This window comes from Equus przewalskii, chromosome 2, assembly GCF_037783145.1.
Source record: "Equus przewalskii isolate Varuska chromosome 2, EquPr2, whole genome shotgun sequence".
NCBI classification, from domain to species: domain Eukaryota; kingdom Metazoa; phylum Chordata; class Mammalia; order Perissodactyla; family Equidae; genus Equus; species Equus przewalskii.
In genome coordinates this window covers 111,855,847-111,883,172 of record NC_091832.1, presented here as the reverse complement: position 1 = coordinate 111,883,172, position 27,326 = coordinate 111,855,847, and the positions used below count along the sequence as shown (strand labels likewise).

Below are 27,326 nucleotides of genomic sequence, written 5' to 3'. Positions count from 1 at the left end.
AGAGAGAGAAAGGAAAAACAATAGTGGAGGAAAAAAAACACAAGAGGGAAAGGACAGGTGTTTCAGTGTCCTGTCTGGGCTTTGTGTAAGCTGGGTGCCTAGAGCAGGAAACTGCTATTGATCTGAGAATGAGTTTAATTGAAACAAGCAAACGCCTGTGGTCTTCAACATCCAAAGTGGGGAACACCCGGCCGGGTCAGGGCTGATCTTTACTAGGGATATTGGTGGAAGATGTTGTAATTGCCGTCTCTGACACTAGCTTTACCTTGGAAAGACTCAATTCCCTTGAACAATAGTAAAATGCTAACATTCATGCAGCCTTTTTGTAGTTTGCAAATCCCTTCTCATACATCCCATCATTTTATCCTCGTTCTGCCCCTGAGCACTGTCCAGTGGGTAGTCACAGTTTGCAAACCATGAGTTGGGGATGCAGAGCTCTTAAGTAACTTCCGGAGGTCACCAGGACAGACTCCGGGATTTCACCTTAAAACCCAGCTTCTTGCCTAGGGCGGTGCGCTCCCTGCCTGCCGAAACCTTGACCCCACTGCAATGACTCTGCATAGTCTCTCTTTACTCCTCACCACACACTCCTTTCCACTTGTTGAGATGCCCTTCCCCTTACCCTCTGGAATGGTTATTCATGCTCATGGGATGGACTTTTATATATAAATAGATGTAGTTCTAGCTCTAACTTCCTAGGTACTCTCTCAAGACCTAGAGTTCCCAGCTCGACTTCCAAACTCAGGTCTGACCTACCTGTGTCAGTCTTCAGGCATAGTTGTTAGTGCTGGTGAATGGATTCCAACCCTTAGTGACCCTGTGGACAGCAGAGTGCCATCCTCTCCCCTTCCAGCACTTTATCACACAGCGGTCTGCTGCTCTTCATAGGGTTTTCATGGCCAGTTTTTTCATGGGTGACCTTGATGGTATTTGAAATACCCACGGATAGCTTTCAGCATCACAGCAACATGCAGCTGCCACAGTCACTGGGAAACCAACCCCAGGCCATGATGGTGAGAGCGCGGGATCTTACCCGCCGGACCAGCAGGGCTGGCTTCAGGCCTAGACTTTGTTGCTATTTTGGAGTCCACCTTCGCCTTTGTCCATGATATTCAGTCTGGTCTCTAATTCTATCACTGTCTTCTTCATGAAGACCTTGCGCATGTTGAGATTTCCATCCACCTTCTGTTCTCTGTGTGGTCCCTTTCACTTCAGGACCGCACCGATGACTCTTTCACTGTTCCCTTGGCCTTTGATCCCTTCCCCTCTCCATCCCTCAGTTGGGATCCATTCGCCTCCATGCCTGTGCCATTCATTTTCACATGGGAAATCCTGGCTTTCAGGGCTCTTTATTGCCCAGCTGCATTCAGATCACCCTGGTTTATTTCCTGGTGCTCCCCAGCAGCGTTCCATTGATCAGTCCCATGTATCCCTTGAGGCCTTTGCTTCAGGACATTCCCCACCTGAATTGTCCTCTGGATTTTCAAATACTCATCCTTCAGGGTTTTGACACTCATGGTTAGTCCCACCTCAGACTATTCCTTCCTGGTCTCTTTCTTTTTTTTGACTTTCCTTCTTACAAATGTTGATGATCCTTTAACACGTAATTGTGTTACTTCTCCCTCTCAGGAGAGTCTGCTGCTCTTAGAGGGTGGACTCTCGCCTAGTTTCCCAATAGTGCCTTGGACAACATGCTGATCAGAGATAAGATATTCAAACATAGGGGCCGGCTCCGTCGCCGAGTGGTTAAGCTCGCATGCTCCGCTGTGGCAGCCCAGGGTTCAGATCCTGGGTGCGGACATGGCACCGCTCGTCAGCCCATGTTGAGGCGGCGTCCCACATCCCACAACTGGAAGGACTTGCAACTAAGATATACAACTATGTACGGTGGGAGGGGGGTTGGGGAGATAAAGCAGAAAAAAAAAAGATATTCAAACATAATTGAATGATGCCTTTAGTGACTCATAAGGCAGTGAGGGAGGTAAGTTCCCTAATTTTCTGTATGAATATTGATGCTTTCTTCCTTTTTTTTCCTCCAAAACTGCAGCATTCAAACTTGAAATGTTCCCTTATTTTGTCTTTAAATGAAATGTCCTATATAGACTGCTGTATACTTTAGTCAAAACAGACAAAAATGTTTGATCTATAGAAAGTTCATATTATAGGTCCTTTGAACTCTTAATTATAAAATTTATATTCGTTTTTTATTTTGCACTTATGTTTGAATATAAGTATGCCTGATGTCATGAGACCCCAGATGGAGAGAAGAATGAATTCACACGTCAGGAAGATCTGACTTAGGAAGCATTCAAATTGCCCCTTTTCCCCTTTCCCCATGCTCCCCCCCACCCCTCCCTCAAAGACCTTTTATAACAATTAATTCAAAGCACCAACCCAGGCAGAGTTCTTTATGTCCCTCTTCTATGCTTGTTTCCTCCTTTGGTGATTGCCGGAGTTCTCTGGTTCCCAATGTCTCCCCTTCCGTCTCCTCTGGGCAGGGCAGTCGGAGTGGGAACAGGAATAAGAGTACATTTTAAGGAATCTCTCCAGAAAAAAAAAAAAGAGAAGAAATAAACAGGTTAGGTAAGATTATTAAGAAGTGGAAGAAGTGATGTCTGATGATACTTGCCAGTTTTAAATAATTCTTGAGAGCATTTAGAGGTAACTGTGTGATTTTGATCAGTTAGACCTTGTGTGAGCATAAGCTTTGGAATGTACTTTTTGTTCAAATTTCTAAACTGTGCCCAGAATGCAGAAACACACTCCTCTGGCTGTCCTGCTCCCTCTTTTTGCTGTCCCACTCTTTTCTTTCTTTCTTTTTCTCCTCTTATACCTGTCTGCCCTTCTGGAGAGAATGTCCCTGCCTTGGGTGGGGAATTCAGAGGGGGGATCCTAGTGATGGGCTTACAAATGTGGGGAAGAAGGATGTGAGTAGAAGTGTGAGTCGGGGATAGGGGTCTGTCCATCTGGTCATTTTATTCAAATCATCCTCTATACTAGTTGTCCAGCCTCTAGGTGGGTCTTAAGTGCTTTATGCTTTCTCACTATGATTTTTCCCACTAAAAATCCTTCAGCTTATCATTTGGATAGTACTTAAATGCAGTCCTGTTCCTATTCCTGCTCATACTGCTCTGCCCAAAACGGCATGGAAGGGAAGACATTTTGAATCAGATATGTTGAATTCCTGGAAGTCTGTATAGTGAGCATCTGTAACAATAAGAATTAATTCAGCCATTCATTCGACAAGCAGCCTATTATATGATAGAACTCTTCTGCCTTAGAACCAAAATACACGGTGTTTTTTTTTTCATCTCGTATAAAATTTAGAGGTTTTACGTATAAAGTTTTAAGGCTTTAAAGTTTATTAAGGCTTTTGGAAGACAGCTATTTTGATTTGTGTATTCCAGAATTAAAGAAAAAGTCGATCTGTTATCTGACATATGGCAGTGGCATCTTTGGAGAGTCTTTATATGGTTCAGGTAAGAGACTGGATTAGGACCCAGGAAACCTGAGTGATAGTTCCGACCCTGCCAATGAGTAACTACCAACCAGTCAGGCGATGCTAGGCAACCACCCTGCAGAGACCTTGTCCCTTTCTCTTCAAATGGGAGGGCTTGGACTCAGTTACCTTTAGTTTTTAAGTTGGGATTCTGATTTATTTTTTAGATGAAAATACATATTTTAAAAAATATTTGGTATCATTTCATAACAAACATATTAAGTATATTTATATTATCCTTGCAAGACTAGTAACAATGGCAATGATATATGGAAGACTTCTCTGAACTTGCTTCATTGTGCTGAATATCAGGTATGGTCCTAGATGCTTAGAAGACACAACTACATTTTTACCTGTCTGTAAGGGAGCATCAGGAAGATGCATTCTGCCTTTCTGCAGACACTGCCAAAATCTTTCTCTTCTGGGGAATAATATAGCCAATACTCCATAACCCCCTCCTCTTGGTTATTACCCTGGCATTTTATGAGACAACAGTGGAGAAGTTTGTTATTTGTTCACTCTTGAGAACTTCCAACCAATTGAATGGGGAAATATCCGGAATTTTGTTTTTTGTTTGATTTGTTTTTTGCTTATATTGGGCCAGACATTCTTGGTCCTAAAACAAGTTTAAGACATCACATGGGAATTTATTTTGTAACTCTTAATAATGTTAATGTAGATAATGTTAAAAATCCACTTAGGCTAGTGATATTAAAGAAAGGATATTTTTAAGTAGGGGAAAGAATCCCATGGTTTTTTGTGATTCTGGTACATTTCTGAAGCCTTAAGAATCTCTCAGTAATGATGTATTGAAAGCTGTTTTCCCCACATGTGAATTTGTCTCACTGTGGGAGAAGGTGAAAATTTAATCTGAATTTCCTCCATATTCACTGTGGCATTCCACTAATTAAAATCCCAATGAAAGAAAGTTATAAAAAGTTGTAACAAAACGTTTTAAAAAAGCATCATTAAACATTAAACATTAAAAAAGCATTTTAATCAAGCATCAGTTTTTTAAAGAAAGCATAATATCTATCAGAACTTAAAACTTCATACAATCTCAGTTATGTGATTGATGAAACTTTTCTCATTTGTTTGAGGATGAGATCAGAATCCAAACAAAGAACTTCCTTATTGTTTGCTGAATGTTTATCCTATGATGTGGATGCATGGAAATAACTGGTACCAAGTTGGTCTTGAGGAGTTGCAGGAAAAGAAACCCACACCTTATTCTTTTAGGGGATGTATGTGTGTGTATATATATACACACACATTTTTTTTAAACTGGGTATGTGATATAGATTGAAAGTATTTTAATACTACTATTTTCTGTATTAAAAAAGAAAATTCCTTTTTTTAAAATTGCAAACTTTATCAGTGATTCTCAAAATGGTCCCTGGACCAGCAGCATCAGCATCACATGGGAATTTGTTAGAAATGCAAATTCTTGTACCCATCTCAGATCTATAGAGTCTCAGACTGTGAGGGCAGGCCCAACAGTCTGTGTTAACAAGCTCTCCACGTGATTCTGATGCATGAGAAGTTTGAGAACCACTAATCTGTGATACGAAATACAGTCAGTTCAATTTTATCATGTGATGAAAAAAATTTCTGATCATTTTAGGGACAAAAGATAAATTCAGTTTAGATTTAAAAATGCTTTCCTGGTTAACACTTTCCTGGTTGGTTTTTATAACCTAAACTTATGATGTATTTTATTTACTAATTGATTATGTAGGCATAGTCAAGTATTCTTAGTTCAGACACACACACGCACATAGTTCCTCAATTTATTAAAAAACAATAACAACAACAAAATGGGTTGGAATCGTTGTTTACTTCTGTGTATTTTGCTGTGACTTTGTCAGTGTAGCTCAGTGGTGCTCAATATTATAATCACCTGGGAATCATTAAAAAAAGCAAAATATGCTAAGACCTGAGCCTCATCCCCAAAATGTCTAATTGATCTAGGTTGGGGGTGGCAGGTTTTCAGGCATGTCTAATTTTTACAAGCTCCCGAGGTGATTATAATGTGCAGTCAGAGTTGAGAGCCACTGGAAAATAGCCATATGTTCAAAGATTGGCTCACCTGCCGCATATCAATCCCTTAAAAAAATTGTATGTTAGATCCATCAGAACCTTTCGTTGTTTTAAGCAAATTGTCTTGTCTATGTATGATCAAAAAATAATTTGTTTTCCACTAAGTTATTGGTATTGTTGACTGGCTGACCGTGTTATCGATCCTGTTTTATTATCTTAATTCTACCCCTTGGCTTTACTCTAAATCCTCGCTTACTCAGGTGCAGTCCGTGCACAGGCAGCATCCCACAGTACCAGAGAGCTTGTTAGAAATAAATAGTTTGGGACCCCACACCAGACGAAATGCAGATAAATCAGAATTTGCATTTTAACAGTATCCTTATGAAATTTGTCTTCACATTAAAGATTCTCTGTGACATAATGTTTAAAATCAGGATGAATTTCATTTTTTTGCCTTAGCATCCATTGATCTGATCTTAACTACTTTTATGAACCAAATCATACCAATCTTGTTAAACCTATTCCTAAACTCATTTTTCAGATAAGTTTTAGAATTGTAAGGGATCTTTAGAACCACCTAATTTAATAGCCTCACCTGACAGGTGAAGGAAAGTAGGTGCAGAGAAAGTAAATAACTTGGCCTAAATTACAGATTTTGAGATTCATAGTTACATGCCATATATATCTTTATGTTTCCTTTCATTATAGGGACTTCATTGTAGGGTCATTTACAATATTATTTTCATAATGTAAACAACTTGAAATGTGAGCTACCTGAAAAGACAGTCTTAGGTTACTCAAATATGACACATATGCAAAAAACCAAAATTTTAAATACACATTGACGTTTATTTAAATTATCTGTCTAAAGTGACATTGATAGTACTTTACTAATATACCAATATTTCAAATTATCATATAATTTGTGTAATGAAGTGATAACAGGAAAGCTGAATGTGTAGTATTGAACTGAGTGAAAATGGAAAGGTACTGCCACGTCCTTATAAATTACTAAAACTATATGCATGTGCTCCTGGGAGGTTGCAAGTGCTTTGTTTCTTCTGAGTTTCTCAGGATCTGGAGCTGGGCGTTAGGCTTTTCCGAATCCCCGGGACAACTGGAATTTAACTCAGGTCTTTATGTTTCAGATCCATATGTCTGTGGCGTCACATATTTCTCTCATTGCACGTAAGAATTATTAGATCCTTGTCTTTCCGCTTGGTGGTTGATTTGCATCAAAATCTCCTGCTGCTTATTAAAAATGCAGATTTGGGGGTTTCTCCCCAGATTTCATAACAGCCTGTGTGAAGAGATGCTGGAATCTGCATTTTCACTAGGCACCCCGGGGGATTCTTTTGGATATGAACGTTTGAGAACCATTAGGTGATTAAATTTGTGTGTGTAATATGGTTAAATTTAGTCACCATCATCAAGCCTTAATTGGATATATATTATATACAAGGTCCTGAATGCAATGTCTGTTGGTATCCATATTATCCTATTTGTCTTTCCTCTCTATTTTCTTGTTTTTATCTTCCCTTCCCACCTGATGCTTTCGGAGAAGTGCCCCAGGTGGGCCCGGGCGGGCTGTCACTGATGAGCGAGCAGCATTGCGTTTCTCCTTACAGCTTCACCACCTGTACTGTAGATGTCTGAAAAGAGACAACTGCAGATACTGGTGGGGTAGGAAAGTGGTGAGTGCAGCTGGCTTGGAATGCTGCGACAGCAACACAGCAAAAAACGACAACAACAAAAATTCTTTATAACCTCTGTTTCGAGAGGAGGGTTTTGTGTGCCCCTTGGCGCTCATCAGAGTCCCCGGTGCAGAATTGAAGTTTTTGAATGGTATCGCCAGTGGTTTATTCCTTTCAGTACTTTGTGTATATAAAGAAAGACCTGCTTGTGTGGTACTGCTAGAAATTTATGTGCCGTATTTTCTGTAAGGTGACATGTTGCTATAGGGAATATAAGATTAATAATAGAATATTTTCCATCATGCCCTTTCAAACGATTTTGTTATTAGCCCAATAAAATAAAATAAAAAGCAAAATTGCCTGTGTTAGAAATTTTGACTAAAAACTTTTGACAAGCAGCTTTGGATTAATTTCTTTTATTAAATTTGTGAAATGGAACCAAATTTCTTCCTTTGCATTCAGCATATTCCAGTTGTATTTCTGTAGTTAAACTATGCACTACCATACAAATAAATAAGTTTCTTTAATTTTTCTGAATGAACCAAAATCATTAATTTGGTAAAATGTCAGACTTTGAAAATCTGAGAGTTACCTGTCCTTATTTATTAACCGTCAACAGCCAGCTTGAGTTGTTCTACTCCCAATCTAGTGTTTTCCCCCAGGTTGCACTCTTAATTAATTAAAGATGCCAGACTATTGCCAGATCATCACTTTTTGTGTGGTGGGGGAGCATGTGCCAATAGCAAGTGGCCTTCTAAATTCTCTCTCCCTGCCCCCCCACCCCAAGGCAAGATGTTCCCATTTCACAGTATGAACTTAGGGGACTCTTTGCTTTCGTAGTTTATTTACAAACAGACAGTCATAATTAACTTCAGAACACAAGATAGTGCCTACCCATGAAAGCTAAATATTTAAACCTGGGCTATTTAACAGCCCTGTAGCAATAAAGCTGAGTTTCCCCCTAATTTTCCCTCAGTGACAATATGTTTTTTCAGCTTTATTTTCTTCCTCTCTTCACATGGTGGGATAAAAGTGGATTAAAAATGAGTACAAAACTCTGCAATGTCCTAGATGCTAGCTAGATCTTTCTCAAGTTCTCATCCTCAGTCTTATTCTCCTTTATCTGTAAAATGGGAACAACTATTTTTGCCTTTGTATGGTCTCTCTGTAAATTAGATAATGCCCATAGAGCCTGTGATGCAGGGAAGGACATGGTGCATAATACTGCTCTTTCAAGAGCTGCTGTGTACTGATAGTTTTGTGTTAAAATGTAGATCTGAGCTATAGGGTGACTAGCTCATTCTGGTTTGCCCAGGACTTTCCTGGTTTTAGCATTGAAAGTCCCCTATCCTGGGAAACCCCTCAGTTCTGGGCAAACCAGGATGGTTGATGACCCTAGTGCTGGAAACAGAGACTCAGTATAACAGTGGCTTCGAAAAGGTACTTTAGTTGCCTCGCCACAGATAATGGTCACAATGGACATGAGTGGGCAGGGCTGATATTCTGGTTCCACAGTGTCTGCTCAAGTATCTTTGTTATTACACCTTGCCTGGTTTATACTTCTCTCTGCATGGTCCAGGATGTTAATCATTACCACGTCCTCATTCCATCCAGCAGGAAGGTGAAATCTCCAAGGGCATAAATTAGAAATTGCACATATCACTTCTGCTTCCATCCCGTGCCTGTTTACTAGAACTCACTTATATGGCTAAAACTACTCCTCGAGAGGCTGGGAAATGGTGGTAGTATTTTTGGCTGTGAGCCAAGCTAACAGGATTCCGATACTAGAAAAGAAGTAAAAGATATGCCACAGCTGCATCTGACATGCTTATGTGTGGCAACAAATTTCAGCTGCCTTTCATAGGCTTGTTACTTAATATAATGGTAATTTTCTTGGTTATTTACAACATTGCTGTGAATATGTAAGAAGTTAACAAATAAGATGAAAAAAGACCCCTAGATTAAGAAAAAGTAATAAAATCTGTACTTTGACTTCTCCTTTTGTCCCCCTGACTGCAGTACCCATCACCCCAGAGGTTTTCTCTGCCATCGAGATGTGTAACTAACTTCAGTGCCTTGGGTAGAAGCTTTGGATTTAGAATTTTGTTCAGAAGCAAAGCAATTGGTGTAATTACAAGTTTATTCATTTAAAATTAAAGGAAAAAATATAGGGCCGTTAGTGGAGGTGCCTTTGGTCCAACCACATATCCTGGCTCAAAATCACAGTCACAGTCACTCATTCAGTACATCTTTATTGAGCATTTACCACATGATTAGGCAATGAGAATAAAAGAGTTAAGATCTTTTACTAAAATCTCTACCCTTTTGGAGGTTAAGTTGCACTAAAGGGATACAGAAAAATGGATTTTTAAAATTTATATATATTTAAAATTTAAAAATTTAAAAGCACTAGAAATGATGCTCGATTAGTGTTTACTTTGCTGGATTTATTTTTTGTTTTACTTACAAGGCTTCCTTACAGAAGGTGCTCTGAAGAAAGATGAAATTACTCTAACAGTATTTCATGTGGTACTGAGGTTGACCTCAGGCGGCAGTTATGATTGATACACTTTTTCATGTTATTTCAGTCCACGTAATACTAAATGCCAGGGAAACTTAAAAGTCTTAAGAATTTCAGCTGTTTGCCTTGCCAATCTACGTAATCTGCTTTGGGGACTAAATCATCCACTTCAGTTTTCTAAATAACCCAATTCACCATGTACAGACACAATTTTAAATTTCCCATTAGGCCTTATTTTGTTTTTCCTTTAATGTGAAAACACTTTAGTTCTTGTTTAAATTGATAGACTATAAATTGCTGAGCTGCCAGGATGGTAGGTGGTCAAAACCTAAATTTTTTCCTGTAGTTTATATGCTTGTCATTTTTTCCCCCTATATAGTTCATCCTCTTCTGTGCTTTCCACTTCAGAGTAATTAATGATCTAACCCCAAATAGGAAAAGCCAGAGGAACGATTCTTTCAAGTGGTGGCCAAAGGTGATCCCCCTAATTTCTTTTTTAATAAGTAGATGGAAATAGCATTTTAAAGTAAGAGGTCTAATATGGTGTTAGACTCTGGTATTTTAGACTCTTGTTTGAGAAAATGGGAAAAATAAGAGATTCATATAGTCTATTTTTCATCTTTAAAAAAGTCTCAGTAGTATATTGGGGTGTTCTTGTGTCAAATTTTATCCATGTTTAGGAGCAGCAAGAATACAGCTAATCTAATTGCTCTTCTTTCTTTTTTTTTTTCTGCTTTATTTCCCCAAACCGCCCCCCCCCACCCCCCCCGGTACATAGTTGTGTATTTTTAGTTGTGAGTCCTTCTAGTTGTGGCATGTGGGACGCCACCTCAATGCGGCCTAACGAGCCGTGCTATGTTGGTTCGAACCGGCGAAACCCTGGGCTGCTGCAGTGGAGCACGCGAACTTAACCACTCCGTCACCAGGCCGACCCCTGTACTTGCTTTTCTGCTCCTCTGAGGGTTTACAACCCTTCCTTTGGCTTGGAAATGAGTGTCTTGGATATGCAACATTTAAGTAAAGCACCACCTGATTTGCTTGTTGTTTTACCCAAATTAATTCACACTGAAATGTTGAGTGGCTTTCCTCTGGTGAGGGATGGGCACACTTACTAAAACTGGCATTGTTTCTTGTCTTGAATGCAGGCATAGAAATAATTTTTAATGTAAAGAAGAAAGGGTGGGCTGATGTGAAAAATGAAATTTGAAAATGAAAATCATGAAAATAAAAATTTGAATGTTGGATGTTCTTCGATACTCTGGCAGTGGGGTGCAGTCAAGTAGCAGTAGCATCTCAAAAGCCAAGGGAGAGTTTGGAGGAGGAGGGGATCCGTAGTGTCTAGTGTTAGAGAGAAGTCCCGTCAGGTAAGTGCTGGGAGAAAGGGCATTCGTGTGAACACGAGGAGGTATGTGGTGCCCTTGATGGTGAGCGTTGGGGCAGAGTTGTGGTGGAGTCAGTGCAGACTGTAATCGTTGGGGGGATAAGTGGAGCCCAGCAAATAGAGACGATGTTCTACGGCACTGGACTCCCAAGGGAGAGTGAGAGGAAGGCTCCAGCTCAAGGGGTGTGTAAATTCAATGAGTATGTTATAGATATTATGTATTTTTGGTAGATAAATTCAAAAATCCAGAAATATATAAATAAGAAAAGAAAACAAAATCACTTAATTTTACAATCCAAATTTACTACAGATAAAAGTTTGATATTTACTTTGTTTTCATTTTAGTCATTTTATGTATACTTGTATGTATGTTATATATATAATTTTGTTTCTTGCTTTCTTAGTGTTATGAGCATTTTCTCATACTAAAATTTTTTTAAAACGTGGTTTTTGGTGGTTCTGTAATATTCCATTGTAAAATGTACTATAATTTGATTGAGCCTCTACTGCTGGATTCTTTGTGGTTTCTGGCTGTTTGTTGGTGGAAGTGAATTCAGGGAACATCTTTGTACATACGCGTTGGCATTTCTGATTTAGAGTAGTCTCATAAATGTAAAATAGTGTGCCACTTGTTTTTCAGAACCTTTTATCCATTTACATTTTCATTAACTGCTTAAGACTATGGTATACCTTTGCAAGGGCGGAGCATTATCATTAAAAATGGCATCCTTGCTAATTTTATGAAAGTAAAATCTGGTTTTTCATTTGTTCAGTCATTCAGTGAGTTTTAAGCTCCCTGGGACTGGCTGGGAGGGTGAGTTCGAACTGTGCGGGGGTGGGTGTGACACATTCATGACCAGTGTCTCCAGGATGCACAGATGGCGAGCCATGTGCACCTGCCATTTACCAACATTAGGAGGGTTTTACCCTGAGTTGTCAGTTCTAATCCCTCTTCGGGCGGACTGTCCACTTTATCTAGAGAACTGATCTGCATTTTTCTTTTGGGGGTAAATGCGCCCGCCCCTGCTTTGCCCTGTGGGAGTGAAGGGAGCTGTGGTAGAGGGAAAACTGGCGGGGCTCCTCTTTCGAGAGATCCTCCCCTTGGTTTCCTCCTACCTCCCGCTACTGCCCTCCTGACACATCCACTTGTCCATTTATGCTCTCGGCTGTTCTGGAAGCACTTTTCATCTCTGCGGGGGGCTTCTCCTCTGTGTGTCCTGGGTCCTGACTTCCTCCAGTCACTTTTATTCCTCAATAAGCCATTCTTAGCATTCATTTTCTACAAATTTGTCAAAAACCCCTTCCACTGATGACTGTGGCCCTGCTCACACCCCGTCTCCTCACACCCGTCCTCAGAGACTTTAGGTCTTTTTCCGTTTTCTATTCTTTGCTGTAACTTCCAAAGGAGCTTTGGGAGGAAAGGAGTAGAACACTTGCATTCAGTCAGCCATCTTGGACTGGAAACCTCTGCTCCAGATGTTTTACACATTCCAAAAGTATTTAATGATTATGTATTCAATCTAGTGATATTTGTAATAGTAGCTTTTTTTTTTCGCTTTATGCTCAGAATTTTTTTCTCTTTCCAGAGATCAGTTAAAGCTCAACACTTTTAATGGCTTTATTTAGGAATTTTTTTGAACACTATTTGATCTGATTTACTTTGGGAAATGTCTAAGGTAAATAATTTAGTGATCTTGTTTCTCAAATATAAAGCCAATTTGTAATACTTCATATCAAATATGTTGTTCCTTCCTCATCTACTTACGGTATTTCCTTCATCCCATATTATGTTCATATTTATTCAGGAAATTCTTACAGCCTACCTACTCTCATTTACTGATTTGAACTAGGATTCTTGGGCTAGTTCCAGAGTGTTTTTTAGAATATGTTTTAATATTTACCTTGCTGTCCCAAGTCATTACTGTTTCTTTTTCAAAAGTGTATTCTCTCTTCTTTGCTTATTCTAACAAATGAACATGGGTATAATTTGGTAAAATTCCAAGCAAAACAAAATAAACCGTCCAGTAGGATTTTGAGAGGAATTTGTTCAGTCTATTTATAATATCAGAAGGATTGGCTTTTTTGGAATATCGTCTTCCATTAAAATAGTACAATATTGCTATACAGTTAGTGTTATTTCTATGCATATATCTTCAGGGAAAGGCTTGCTATACTTAGCATAGCCAACAAATATCCTTTTTAGTTAATTTTTTGTTTTTTCAGGAAGATTAGCCCTGAGCTAACATCTGCCGCCAATCCTCCTCTTTTTTGCTGAGGAAGACTGACCCTGAGCTAACATCCATGCCCGTCTTCTTCCATTTTATATGTGGGGCACCTGCCACAGCATGGCTTGATAAGCAGTGTATAGGTCTGTGCCTGAGATCGGAACCTGTGAGGCATGGGCCGCTGAAGTGGAGTGTGTGAACTTAACTGCTACGCCCCTGGGCTGGCCCCGCCTTTTTAGTTAATTTTAAGGGTATTTTATCTACTTTATTGTTATTGTGAATGAGATCTTTTTTATCACATGTTATTTAAAAATGATACTTATTAATTTTATTAAGAGAAGAGTAGCTATGTCCATTGTAGAAAAAATTAAAATCCTTTATAGTTTGCACTATTCAGACAAAAACACTGCCCTTTTGGTCCTTATCGTTCCTTTGTATGTATACATAGATATCTTTTACAAATAGTACATGCTGTATGTCTAGTTTAGTAACCGAATTTTCAGTCATTAGTAAATCTTGAATATCTTTCTATGCCATTAAATATTCTTTGGCAAGATTATTTTACTGGCTGCATTGTATGAATGGATGATGATTTATTTAACCAGTCTCCAGTTTTTTGGGAATTTAACATATCTCCAAAGGCTTGGAATTAGTAACAATATAATCCTTCCCTAAAGAATCACTTCATGAAAATGCTTATGGAAATTAAATGTCTATTATGTATGTATGTCTAATATGTGTGTATATTGTGTATGTTGTAAGCATGTTGTTTTTCTAAGATATTTTCCATTTAATTTTGTTTATAGTGCATTTGGTACATCCACATCCTTTTTTTTATTATTTTTTCTCCATTAATTTAAGGGTTTTTTTCAGGTTGCTTAAAATTTTTTTCTTAAATTAATCAACTTTATTTTTTAGAGCAGTTTTATGTTCACAGCAAAATTGAGCAGAAAGTGCAGAATTCGCATATACCCCTTGCCACCACATATGCACACCTTCCTCCACTGTCAACATCTTGCACCACAGTGGTACATTTGTTATGACTGATGAACCTGCATCGACACATTGTCTCCCATAGTCCATACTTTACATTAGGGTTCACTCTTGGTGTTGTATATTCTGTGGGTTTGGACAAATGTATAATGACATTGCACGTCTTACAGAATAGTTTCACTGCCCTAAAATCCTCTCTGCTCCACCTGTTCATCCCTCCCTCTCCTGCAACCCCTGGAAACCACCAATATTTTTACTGTCTCCCTGTTTTGCCTTTCCCAAAATGTCATGTGGTTGGAATCATACAGTATGTAGCCTTTTCAGATTGGCTTCTTTCACTTAGCAATATGCATTTAAGTTTCCTCATCTTTTCATGCCTTGATAGCTCATCTGTTTTTTAGCACTGAATAATACTCCATTATCTGGATGGACCCCAGTTTATTTTTCCATTCACTTGCTAGAGGATGTCTTGGTTACTTCCAAGTTTTGGCAGTTATGAATAAAGCTGCTCTAAATATCTGTGTGCAGGTTTTTATGTGGACAAAAGTTTTCAGCTACTCTTGGTAAATACCAAGGAGCACAATGGCTGGATCATATGGTAAGAGTATGTTTAGTTTTGCAAGAAACCACCGAACTGTCTCCCAAAGTGGCTGTACCATTTTGTATTCCCACCGGCGATGAATGAGAGTCCTGTGGCTCCATATCCTCTCCAGCATTTGGTGGTGTCAATATTCTGGATTTTGGCCATTGTAGTAGGTGTGTAGTAGTTATCTCATCGTTGTTTTAATTTGCACTTCCCTGATGACAGATGATGTGGAGGCTTTTTTCATATCCTTATTTGCCATCTGTACATCTTTGATGAGGGATCTATTAAGGTCTTTAGTCCATTTTTTTTTAAAGATTTTATTTTTTCCTTTTTCTCCCCAAAGCCCCCCAGTCCATAGTTGTATATTCTTCGTTGTGGGTCCTTCTAGTTGTGGCATGTGGGACGCTGCCTCAGCGTGGTTTGATGAGCAGTGCCATGTCCACGCCCAGGATTCAAACCAACGAAACACTGGGCCGCCTGCAGCGGAGAGCGCGAACTTAACCACTAGGCCACGGGGCCAGCCCCTCTTTAGTCCATTTTTAAATCAGGCTGTTTGTTTTCTTATTGTTGAGTTTTAAGAGTTCTTTATATATTTTGGCTAACAGTCCTTTATCAGATATGTCTTTTGCAAATATTTTCTCCCAATCTGTTGCTTGTCTTCTCATGCTCTTGGCGTTATCTTTCTCAGAGCAGAAGTTCTTATTATAAATGAAGTCCAGCTTATCAGTAGACATACTCTGATGATTCTCAACTAGCAAGAATCTCACTGTTTGTTGATGGTTGTGTTAGTCATTCTTATGCACCACAATGATGTTTATGAAATTAAAGTGCTCTCATGGTCCTTCATAATCGATTTTGTTTTAGAACAGCAGAATTACATGCTTGTGCAAATGCTGCTTATTTGTTGATAATCAGTATTTTTGCTTGAGACATATGAAGATATAGTAGACATCATTTTTAGAAGACATTTTGCCACATGAATGTTGGTATTTTTGAAGTTATTTAGAATCTATATGTACAGAATCTATGTACTGTTTCTAACCTCATTTTAGGATGGTAGCCATGAGTACAAAATTATTTTAGCCACATGTGACTAAATTAAATAAAATTTAAAATTCCCTTCCTCAGTCACACCACGTTGCAGCTGCCCAGAGGAGGCTGCCATATTGGACAGTGAGGATATAGACCATTTTCATTACCACAGAAAGGCTATTGGATGGTGCTGTCCTAGAACATGGGTAGTTTTGCCTCAAAAAAACCATTTTGTGCAATTTCTTATTTTGTAGGAATTACTGAAATAAAATATTAAAATAAAAAAAGGAAGAATAAAATAAACACAGTGAAAGGATTTCTTTCCCTGCTATTATTGTTTGTTTTATTTCTAAGCTATTTGTGATGGATAAAGTAATAGTGTTAACTGTAGCTGAGCCAACTGAGCGTGCTCACTGTCTGCTCAGCTAGATGCAAAACACAGGCGGGAGAGCGGCTGCCCACCTTTGGTCCATCATTCCATATATCTTCTTGGACATGCAAACAGTGGCGGGCAGTGTTAATCACAGCAGTGAGCAGTAGCTGCTGAAATAACTGTTTTTGCATAAATCTCATCCCTGAAATTAATAACATCTGCTTAAAAGCCTCAATTTTTTTCTTCCCTGGTGTTGGAAGAAGGCTACACCAGAAACACCCATTGGAGAGACAGTACAGTAGAATAAAGGCCTGCACAGTTTTCTCCAAGAGTGGCCACCTCATTCTCTTCCTTTACTGACTTTGTGATTAATGCATAAACTTACTTGATTGCTGTAGAAACGTCAGTGTTTCCTCCAAATTTGTTTTTTTAAAGCCTTCATGTTAATTTCGTCAACATTTAACATAGGCTTATATATGTTTATAATGTGCATTACTTCTGTTTCTTTTTTTTACTTTTTGCTGAGGAAGATTTGTCCTGAGCTAACATCTGTTGCCAATTTTCCTCTATTTTTGCTTGAGGAAGATTAGCCTTGAGCTAACATCTGTGCCAGTCTTCCTCTATTTTGCATGTGGGTCACTTCCTCACTGTGGCTGACGAGTGGTATAGGTTTGTGCCTGGGATCCGAACCTGCAAACCCAGACCACCGAAGCAGAGCATGCCAAACTCAACCACCACACCACAGGGCCGGCCCCTACTTCTGTTTATGCTTAATGGTATAGTGTCAACTCATCCAGAAATAGTTTGAAAATTTCCTTGGAGGGAGAGAGGGAGAAAGCTCCTGTAAAGATAATGTCCTTTATAGTTTAACCTTGATATTGGAAGAATCTATCATTTGCCTGCTATTGATTTCTTTTTTTTTTTTTTAGGTTGCTTGAAGTTTTTGAATGTTGAGAAGGTATATTTGTTAAAACTGCATTTAGATGGTGGGAATTTGTACAAGAAGGATGGTTAATGTAGGATATGAGTAAAAATAGATCCTGATTTGGTGATGTGCATATAAATGTATTTTGAGTCCTTTGACGTAAAAGTGTCCAGTTTGCGTGGATAATTCTTATTTAGATCTGTATGTGGAGGCTAACTTAGAGTCTAAGTCAAAATTGTGTTGGGTAGGGTGGGGGAGTTTCCACACTTTACAGACCCCGTGGGTAGCGTACTTATTTCTAAAAAAGAGTAGAGGATGGCTCTAACTATTGCACGTGGTCTGTTAACATGAAAGGGTAAGAGAAGCGCCAGCTGTGAGGAGATCAGCCATCATCTGACTCGCCATTTGCGCCCAAGTTGTAGGCACGACACAGGAGTGTGGTCTGGGCTGCACCCTTCATCAGTCTCTTCTTCCATAAGCATTTACTGAGATCCGGTTAACCCTCTTGAACTTTGCTATTAGAAGCTTCTCTTCTACATGATGCCCTGAAATGAATCAGCAAGCTGATAGAAATTGCGTAAATAGACGCTGCGAAGATACTCAAGGGTATTTAGATAAGGGAGAAATTCACATTAAAGATCATTTTTCCTGTTGAAAAATGTTCTTTCTGTAGAACTGCTACTTGAAAGAATTGTTTTCTAAGACGTCATCTTTATTTGATATGCTTTGGTCATAATTGGGAATGTAGCTGCTGTGATAAAATTATTTAAAAAGAGATACACATGTTGCTATACCTAGAAATCAGAACTCTTGGCTCTTCTTCCTAGGCTTAACATTGATGTTCAATTAAAAGATAAACACATGTTTCACAGATATCTCATAGCTATTATTCAAAGAAGAGAGATCTTTTGTCTTTCAATCTTATAGGAGTTTTATTTCAAATTTTAAAAAATTCTTTATTAGTGATTTAATTGTGTGCTGCAACACCGATATGTTTAAAATATATTTCAGTTTATGTCAGCTTTACTGTGAATTCTGTGCTTTAAAAAATTATCTTTCAGAAATAAAGAGGTAATTAGAATAAACATTGAGATAATTTTTTAAGGTGATCTTTAAAGTCTTAGATCATTGGACACTTTGAAAAAAAGTCTCTGTGATTTGAATGGTAAAGATCGCATTCTGTTCTAAGTAGCTTTCTGGTTGTCATTTCAGCGATGAAGTCTTACACTGCGTATTTCATGCTCCTGTGGAGTGCTGTCGGCATAGCGAAGGCTGCCAAAATCATCATCGTGCCGCCAATAATGTTTGAAAGCCATATGTACATTTTCAAGACGCTCGCCTCGGCCTTGCACGAGCGAGGCCACCAAACGGTGTTCCTGCTCTCCGAAGGCAGAGACATCGCGCCGTCTAATCATTACAGCCTCCAGCGCTACCCAGGGATCTTTAACAGTAGCACCTCGGATGCTTTCCTGCAGTCCAAAATGCGGAATATTTTCTCTGGGAGATTGACAGCAATCGAGCTGTTTGACATACTGGATCACTATACTAAGAACTGTGACATGATGGTTGGCAACCGAGCCCTGATTCAGGGTCTGAAAAAGGAAAAGTTTGACCTGCTCTTGGTGGACCCTAATGACATGTGTGGATTTGTGATAGCTCACCTTTTAGGAGTTAAATATGCTGTATTTTCAACTGGCCTTTGGTATCCTGCTGAGGTGGGTGCTCCGGCCCCCTTAGCTTACGTCCCAGAGTTTAACTCACTCCTCACAGACCACATGAACTTGCTGCAAAGGATGAAAAATACCGGCGTTTACCTCATTTCCAGATTAGGGGTCAGCTTTCTGGTTCTTCCCAAATACGAAAGGATAATGCAGAAGTACAACCTGCTGCCGGAGAAGTCCATGTACGATTTGGTCCACGGGTCCAGCCTGTGGATGCTGTGTACTGATATAGCCCTGGAGTTTCCAAGACCCACTCTGCCTAACGTTGTTTATGTGGGAGGAATCCTGACCAAGCCGGCCAGCCCGCTACCAGAAGTAAGGTTTGCTGAACTTGGTAATCTTTTCTGAATATAAAGGTCAATTTGTCAGTTTTGATTTTTAGAAGAGAGAAGATTGGTTATTGTTGGATAATGAATGCTACTTTAAAGAGTGGTTAAGAAACAGAGCCTACCAAGGTCCCTTTATTTGTGGACGCGCCACTCCTCTGGAACACGTTCCTGCTGTGAGCATTTCTGTAATGCTGACAGGCTGCTCTGCCATACAGTCAATGGACTGGCTGGGAAATAGATTTTTGGTTAAGTAATACCTATAGCATGTGAGAAGAATGCAATTAGATAGTTAAAGTGAGTGAGTGTAAGTGATTTTGCTTTTAATTAAACAGAGGTCCCTCTGTTCTCCCAGGTAGCAGCATCACAGGTCTCTACGTCTAGATTAGGTTCAGTGAACTCAGAGAAGTAGAAACCGCGTGAGTGGAGACTGTTCCTTCCCTGGCCATAACGACTGGACAGTTTGTGTCCAACTATAAAAATGAGGTAATAACTTCCATCAAACTAGAGAGCCAACTAATTTTAAGTTAGTGAGCAAATGTCGTTGTTTTAAAGAAATCATACCCCATTGTGATTTCATTTCAAAGATGGAATTAGTTGCTCTTTAACATAGCCCGTCCAGTCCCTAAGGCAAACCTAAATTCTTCTTGCTGGTTGAGTTGTCAGCGTATCCCTGTGTTCTGTTCTCCATCCTGGTTTGGTTTTATTCGGTGTCTCAGACTCACAGGAGGCGCACTTGTGTATCTGTTGTTGCCGTGGGTTTTCTAACCTCAGGTTCAGTCTGGATTGAATCTCAATGTCTGATGGTGTTTGCTGGGAAGTGTAGGGCCCGTTCTATGATTTTCTCTATTGGAATTCTTTCTACCCTTAAAATTCTGAAAATAGCCACTCAAAGCAACTCTGTTAAATTTTTCATTTCTAGTTCTGGTCATTACATCTTAAGAAATCTCTCAGGGCTTTGATGAAGAGTAAATCCAGATTTTCTCGTAGAGGTACCAGATAAGGACAATGACTGGGCAGAATTTTCTCATGGGGAAGTATTGTGATTGAAATCCACAACATGTAGACTTTCCTAATACGACCATTAGAAGTCTATTTAATCAATAATACCTTGATATTTCTCATGTAACGTGAAAAAATAGAACTTGCCAGGTCTTTGGTCCATTTCAAATAGATTCCACTGGTGGAGGCTCTGCGGGCAGGTGTTCTCTCAACACCAGCTGCACAGGATGGGGATTAATCTCAGTTCATCTCAACCATTCATGAATTTATCCAAGCCCATTTTGAACCCTTAAGTATTCTCTGCCAGAGTCACTGTGTGATGTATTTCTCCCCTTCCCAAAGGATTTCAGAGGCAGCTTCTAAAAGACTGGGTAAGCAAGCCTGTCTTTTCTGTAACTGCATCTCCATAAGGTTACACAGGTCAGCCGTGTTGCCGCTCCTCCTCACCTTATCCCAGCCAGAGCACTGCCTGCTGTCTGCTCCTGCTGTTTGGGTGCTGTGTCCTTTCTTCAGTCACCTGATTGAAGAAGGAACCAATGATGAAAAGCAACCTTCTGATTGCCGTTTTTTCCCTTCAATGCCTGCACGTTTTTCTTGAGTTGCAGTGACTTGGACTACATAGCATAAGCACAGAATAATATTTTATGCATTGTTTTCTATACTATACCCTTTGTTAAGATACATTACGTGTGAGAATGTTTCTTTTTTCCCCTATAACTCGAGCTTATCTTTTCCCCCATGGGTCCCTCTGTCTATTAGTCTCACGATTTTGTTTTACTTTACAAGCATCTTTTGAGTGGTTTTTGGAACTTCAAATAAGGTTATTACTCAAAATGTTTACTGATTTGCTGTGATTTCTAGTTTGACACTGGCTTGACCTACTTTGTGGGCTTCCCTGTTCTTTTTTCCTATTTGGGGTTTTTGTGATGATTCCTTTGAAAACGTGCCTTTTATTTACAATAATCGCTTTGGCTGTGCCAATTAGTTAGGACACACACACAGAAACATGCACACAGGGCATGTGCTTGGCTGTATGTGGACCTGGATAAGTGTATTATTATCATTGAAAGTCTGTTAGGTTGTAAGTGTGGAGGGCTGTTTTCATTTCAGTGTACCATTTACCAAGTTCTTCAATAGAGAGTATTTTGAAGAATGATGTGTCTTTTTCTTTCAGATCTTCCTTCCCTGGTGAGGTTTTCTATGCCTAGGAACACATGAATTCCTATTGGGATTTCTCTAGTAGATCTGTCTGATATGATAAACTGTTGCGTAGGGTTCTAAAAGTTAATGAGTTTCTCAAATGCCTCTATTATTTACAGGTCGTGGTTGTGACACTAAATAGGGCCCAGCAAGTGGCCGCTTAGAACGTGTGATTCACCAATAACAGCTTAATGGTTAACTGCCTTAGTATCTTCCCCTGGGAATGGATTAGGATTTCCAGATGTCTGGAAATGATTTGACAGTGGGATTTCATTTTACAGCTTGAGATGAAAAGGTAGAGAAAATTCCTAAAAGACATTTTTTAGAAGCTTCCGTAATCTTTGAGCCTACAGTAACTCTAGAGAGCATCCAGTTCAGTTCCATTTATTTAGTTTATTTTTTCCCCCTCAAAATACAAAAAATAGTCTGTCCATTTGTCACATAGGAGATTCAAAGACTTGATTGTCTCGTCCAAGGCCACATAGTTTGTGGCACAGCCAAGTGAAATGTGGATTGTTTTACTATTGATTAGATATTTTGTCAAGATGCCTGCATCCCTTGTCACTCATTTTACTCATTTACACATTTATATAATGTGTACAAAACTATGCAGAGGCAACAATTTCTCTCATCTTTATTTGATATCGCAGAGATTGTAGGGACTTAATGTGAGAGTTGAATTAAACCATTCGGACCCTTACTCAGTGCTTTAGAGATTTACTAATAGAGGTCAGCCCGATGCAAGTGCTTTTGATTACAAAGTGTATTCGAGTAGAGTGAAGGATTTGTGTGCCTTGATAATGGAATCATTTTAAAATTCATGTTAACAGTGTGCCTAACTTCTCACATTATTTACTACCTGGCTGCCTACAGGAGGAGTCCTTAAAATATGTGGATTAAAGGGAAGAGGTGTGGGTTGGATCACATCTGTATAGGGGCTTATTTGCTCTATCATTGCAGGGTGGTAAAGAACATGAATGCAAATTTTAAAAAAGGAAAAATGGTCTGCTTTTGCCAGGAAGAAGGTCTGTAAACAGATCCCTATTTGATTAGGTCCTTTAAGTATTAAACGTGAATGAGATAATAACAGCTAATAGGAAGTGATTATAGCTTTTAGTAGTTTTATTAAGAGGTGATTATAATACCACTGAAGAATAGTACATTTACTTAGGGCATCTATTGATTATTAAAAAATTAACACGTTTCAGGTGATATTTTCTAGATGATTTTCCATTGGCTGAAGCGGTTTGGCCATGCCAGGCACTTGATTTCTGCCACTTTTCAGCTTCTACAGCCCAGAACTGTAATTGCAACTAACAGATTGTACCTTAACTATTTGATTTTCACATGGCCCTCTCCCTAACTACAGTGTGGATACCTCAAAGGGTGGATACCCTACTTATTCATCTTTGTACCCTGAGTACCTGGAAATGATAGGCACTCAATAAATGTTTAAAGTTAACTAGGAATAGTTACTAGTTGCCCCCAAAAATAGGTGATTCAGCTAGTACAACAATGTTGTTGCTATTATAACCATTATCTGTCTATTCCAAATTATGTCTACATACTATCCCAGCCATTAAGCATCCAAACATTCTAGGCTAAGTTATTTTAATGAATTAGAACAGCTATCTGATGTTAGTGATATTGAGAAAGGCATCACCGCACCTTATGGAACTAAATGGTCTCTACTCTGTTCCAAATATGCATGTGAACCAGGGAGTCGTGCAAGCCAGGCCAGCTCTTGCTGTCTTGAAGGATGAGAGGTGGTACAGCACCTCGGAGGTGCCCTGTTGCCGGGCTAGGAGTATTGAGGGCGTCTTCCTTTCATCGGTTATAGAGACATTTTTAATTTAGGGAAACATAGTCCTGGGGAGAGGTACAGATAAGATAAGAGATAAACAGAGATAAGAAAGAGCACGAGACCAAGGACAGGGTCATGAGCTACTTATTGTTTGTTATTTGCCTGAACTCCCTCACAGAGAAAGGTCTTGGAGACATTGAGGGACAGATTCCTTAGATTACCCACTTGTCAGCAGATCAGGATGAGAAGAGTAAAACCAATAAACAAAACAATGGCTTTCTGTATTCCATATTCTTTGATTCACCTGGAAGCCATTATGTACTACTACATATGGTAATGAAAAGCTGATTTCCCCAATAATGAATGAAGTGTCCAGGCTGAGATACAGACCAGAGTCCTTGCGGGGATGAAAGACTTGATCCAGGATTGCAGCTGATGTGGAAAATTCCATCCATTTAATAAGATGTTACATATAAGTTATGTGATCTCATAAAATGTGAAGCTAGAGGTGGTATTGTAACTATTGTACTGTGTTGATTAAAATGTCTGCTTTTAAATAGGTATCGCTTAATCAAAATATATATCCTTTATAGTTGGTTCCATATTTTGGATACCATCACTCACAAATCATTTTTTAGAATGTCTTCATTTATATAGTACTACTATAGATTGGTAGCTATGTGGGGGTCAGAAAAGTGCGAACTATGATGTTTGGAAGAGACTAATGATTTAATTCTAATTACTAATTCTGAGCTTAAATCTTCAGCATAGCATAATATTTGTCAGAGATAATAGATTTCCTATGAGAACTCATTAATATAAAATGTTGTTGCAGATGTTTCTTGTGAAAATTTTGTAGCTTGATCATCTATTTTGTCTATATTTTGTAGTAAGAAACCAGATTACCTTGCTAGGTGAGTCTATCCAGGAAGTAAGTCAGGCACAGTTGGAACCATCGATAGCTTACTGTTCGGTTCACTGATAGGGTAATTTTCTAAGCAGCACTGTGGTTTTAAGTAGCTTATCAGTAGCTTCTGTAAGTATTATGGGCTTACAAGGATTTCCTGATAGATAGGAGACCCAAATACATGCACATTTTCAAACAAACTTGTTTACAGTTAAAATTGCAGAATTTGACATGATTTTTAAACACTTTCCCCCTTCTGCTGTTAAGTATTTAAGCTTTAAGATGCCCTATAGAATTGTTCATTTAGATATTAATTTCAACACTGGCAATATCAAGGGAAATATTTTTAGCTGATCATTTTTACAAATGATAATTTTCCTAATTAAATTGCTGTTGGCATCAGTTTTTTGGTATGCTGTTCTGCATAAATACTCTCATTCCACTTGCAATTTTAAAATTATGAAATCTCTCCTGTCAACGAGTTTGTCAGAGCTGTTCCTTAGTGCAGATTTTGACAGAGAGGATGGAATGAGCATAAGCTTCTGGAGAATCAGTGGCAGTGACAAACTATCTATGTCATAGTTTTGTTTATAGAATTTTTCATACCAACTTTCCAGGGCCTGTGGCAAAGCAGCAAAGAAGAAAAACATGGGCTTTTTCAGCCAAATGGTCCTGGCTTTTAATCTTGGCCTTAACAGGACTCTTTTGGGTGAGGGAGTCAGCCTCATGAAAATGAGGACGGCCATGTTTACCTCAGAGGGTTTGGTATATGAGAGCCGCGCAGCGCCTGGTGTGGTAGTCTTTGCTCGTCTTCTTTGTAGTACCTCTTGTTATTGAAGATGGTTACTGAATCACCATCACTTGCTATTTTCCACATGCAAATAGATGAATGGTTTCAGGGGCTAAGAGGGATGTGGAGGAAGTGTCTATGGCTTCATCTCTGCTCATCTTTGGGGTTGGCACTTGATGCTTGTCCTTCTATCTTGGGGATGTTTATTTCTCTTTTCCTCATCCTCTTCCCCACTGAGGTAGAAGGAAAGTGACAAGCGGGATATGTGGGCATTAGACCATCTGAGTGTCTTAGGAAATGAGCAGAAGCTGATGGGTATGTCTTCTCAAGGGTGAGAGACTTAAGGCAGTAGCTCTGTGGTACTTGGGATGCTCACTTCTTTAGGCGCAGTGATAATTGTCTGTGGTTTTTCATCTTTTAAGTGGAGGAGGCGGGACTGCAGCTCCTGTCCTGCTGGCGCCACCCCATGCATTCTCCTTCTCTGCTTCCCATTCCTAAGGGAGCTTTGGGGAAACTAGGCAAATAAATGCCTGCCTACCTTCTAGCCAGGGATTCTACCCAGATTCTCCTCCACACTCAGACCCTCTGAATTAGCTTCTTAGGTTAGGTAACGTAGACACCTCAAAAAACAAAAGTTTAAGATTTTCTTCTAAGATCTAGAGTGCAGACTCAGCCATCAGCCTTGCTGTTTATCCCGACTTCTTCCTGTATCTCTCTAGCATGCTCCATCGCATCCTCTGCACGATCCTTCACTCTCCTCAGTGGTGTTTAGATCAGAATCTCATGCTATTCTTGTTCAAACATGGATTGTTGGGCCAGTCAGTAGGTCTAGGATGGGTCTGCTGATTTGTCACAAGCTCCCAGGTGATGGAGATGCTGATGCTGCTGGGCTGAGGACCAGCCACACTTTGGGAGCCATTGATTTAGACTCAGTCTGTGTGATCCATAACTTTTAATTACATTATGTAATATATTTTGTATGAGAATCATTCTTTTTCTGATCATTATGGTTTTTCTCTCTTCTATAAAATTATTTTCAATGTAAGTTGTACCAACATAAATGCGTGTGTGTGTGTGTGTGTGTATACATACATACATATAAAAATACATATATATGTATATACTTTTCCAGAACTAGGAAAGCCCTGGATTCCATTGTACATCTGGAGAGCTCATTACCTTATAATTCTGTTTTGTGAAATTAATATGGTGCTGTTGAATTATTAACCCTGCTTTAAGATACAGGTCTAAACAGAATGTCTGTGTGCAGCCATGTTAATAATAGATAAAGTCTTCAGAACTAATACCATTCTACCCTTCTCCCCCATTTCATTCATCTCTCCCATTTTCTTCTCTCTTTTTTTTGACAACCTAAAAATATTTTATCTCAGGTTAATGTACAGCATTGGATCAAAGTAGGCTATGATTTTAAAGTCATATTACAGAAATGCCTATTTTCTAAAATTCTAGGAAGTTATACACTGACATTTTTTTACCTACACTCTTAATATCTAAAATTTAGTAGCAAGCAGAATGTCATATACTCTATACATAGTATTCTGTAAATGCTCACTACCTACTGCTAGATTATAAATACAAAGAAATGAGAAAGGGGTTATTTTTTAGTGTCCAGTCTTTATATCAGCTTGCTTACTCAGGAAGTACTTTTATGCTGTGAGAACCACTTTATCTTTTTACTTTGAAAACATCTCTGTCCTAAGTTTGCAAACCCTGAACTTGCACTTAAGCAAAATGCTGGTCCCTGCCTAGTATGCCTAGTGTTGGCCTGGGGCAGAGAGTTGCTTTGTAATGGGTATTTTTGTAGCAAGAAAACAGGACAAATAGCCAAAGAGAAATAGGCATTGAAGTAGTGGGATAGAGTTTTTCAGGCTCTTGTTAATCCAGAATGCTTTCTATTCCGTCTGAAATCAGAGATACAGACAACAACTCCTAGCCCCATGCAGATGAGAGATCATTTCACAGAGTGCAGGGGAGGGGGCAACGGACACACAGAATGCCTGCTTTTCCTCCATTGCCTGTGCTCAGTGATGGGAACTAGTCCCCAGAATAAAAGTGACAAAACTATGCAGACCAGAACCCTGGGTATTTGTGGTAGAAGGCCTCTTCTTTGAAACCTGAACACGAAGCAATTGCAGCCCAAGAGACCTTTGTACCATCAGAAACAATTGTGCTACTGGATGGGCATAGAGTGGGCCAGAGTGGCATACACGTAACTCCACCATTTTCTTTTGGCTTTCTGTCAAGGTAGATTTTTGTGAAGCAGCACTGATGACTGTTACAGGAATC

The 27,326-nt window shown here is 39.2% G+C and overlaps 1 protein-coding gene across 3 annotated transcripts in view; it reads left to right on the top strand.

The window, feature by feature from the left end:
* Positions 1–27,326, top strand: part of UGT8 (UDP glycosyltransferase 8) — an 80,462-nt gene that overhangs the window by 8,429 nt on the left and 44,707 nt on the right. For 2 of the 3 annotated variants that reach the window (XM_008529464.2, XM_008529465.2), the window contains exon 2: positions 18,482–19,305. In XM_008529464.2, the coding sequence (XP_008527686.1) occupies positions 18,484–19,305 (822 nt within the window). In that variant the 5' untranslated portion in view covers positions 18,482–18,483. Of the gene's footprint in view, positions 1–17,278; positions 17,303–18,481; positions 19,306–27,326 lie in introns of those variants that run through there. The other variant, XM_070609250.1, reaches the window with a different exon arrangement.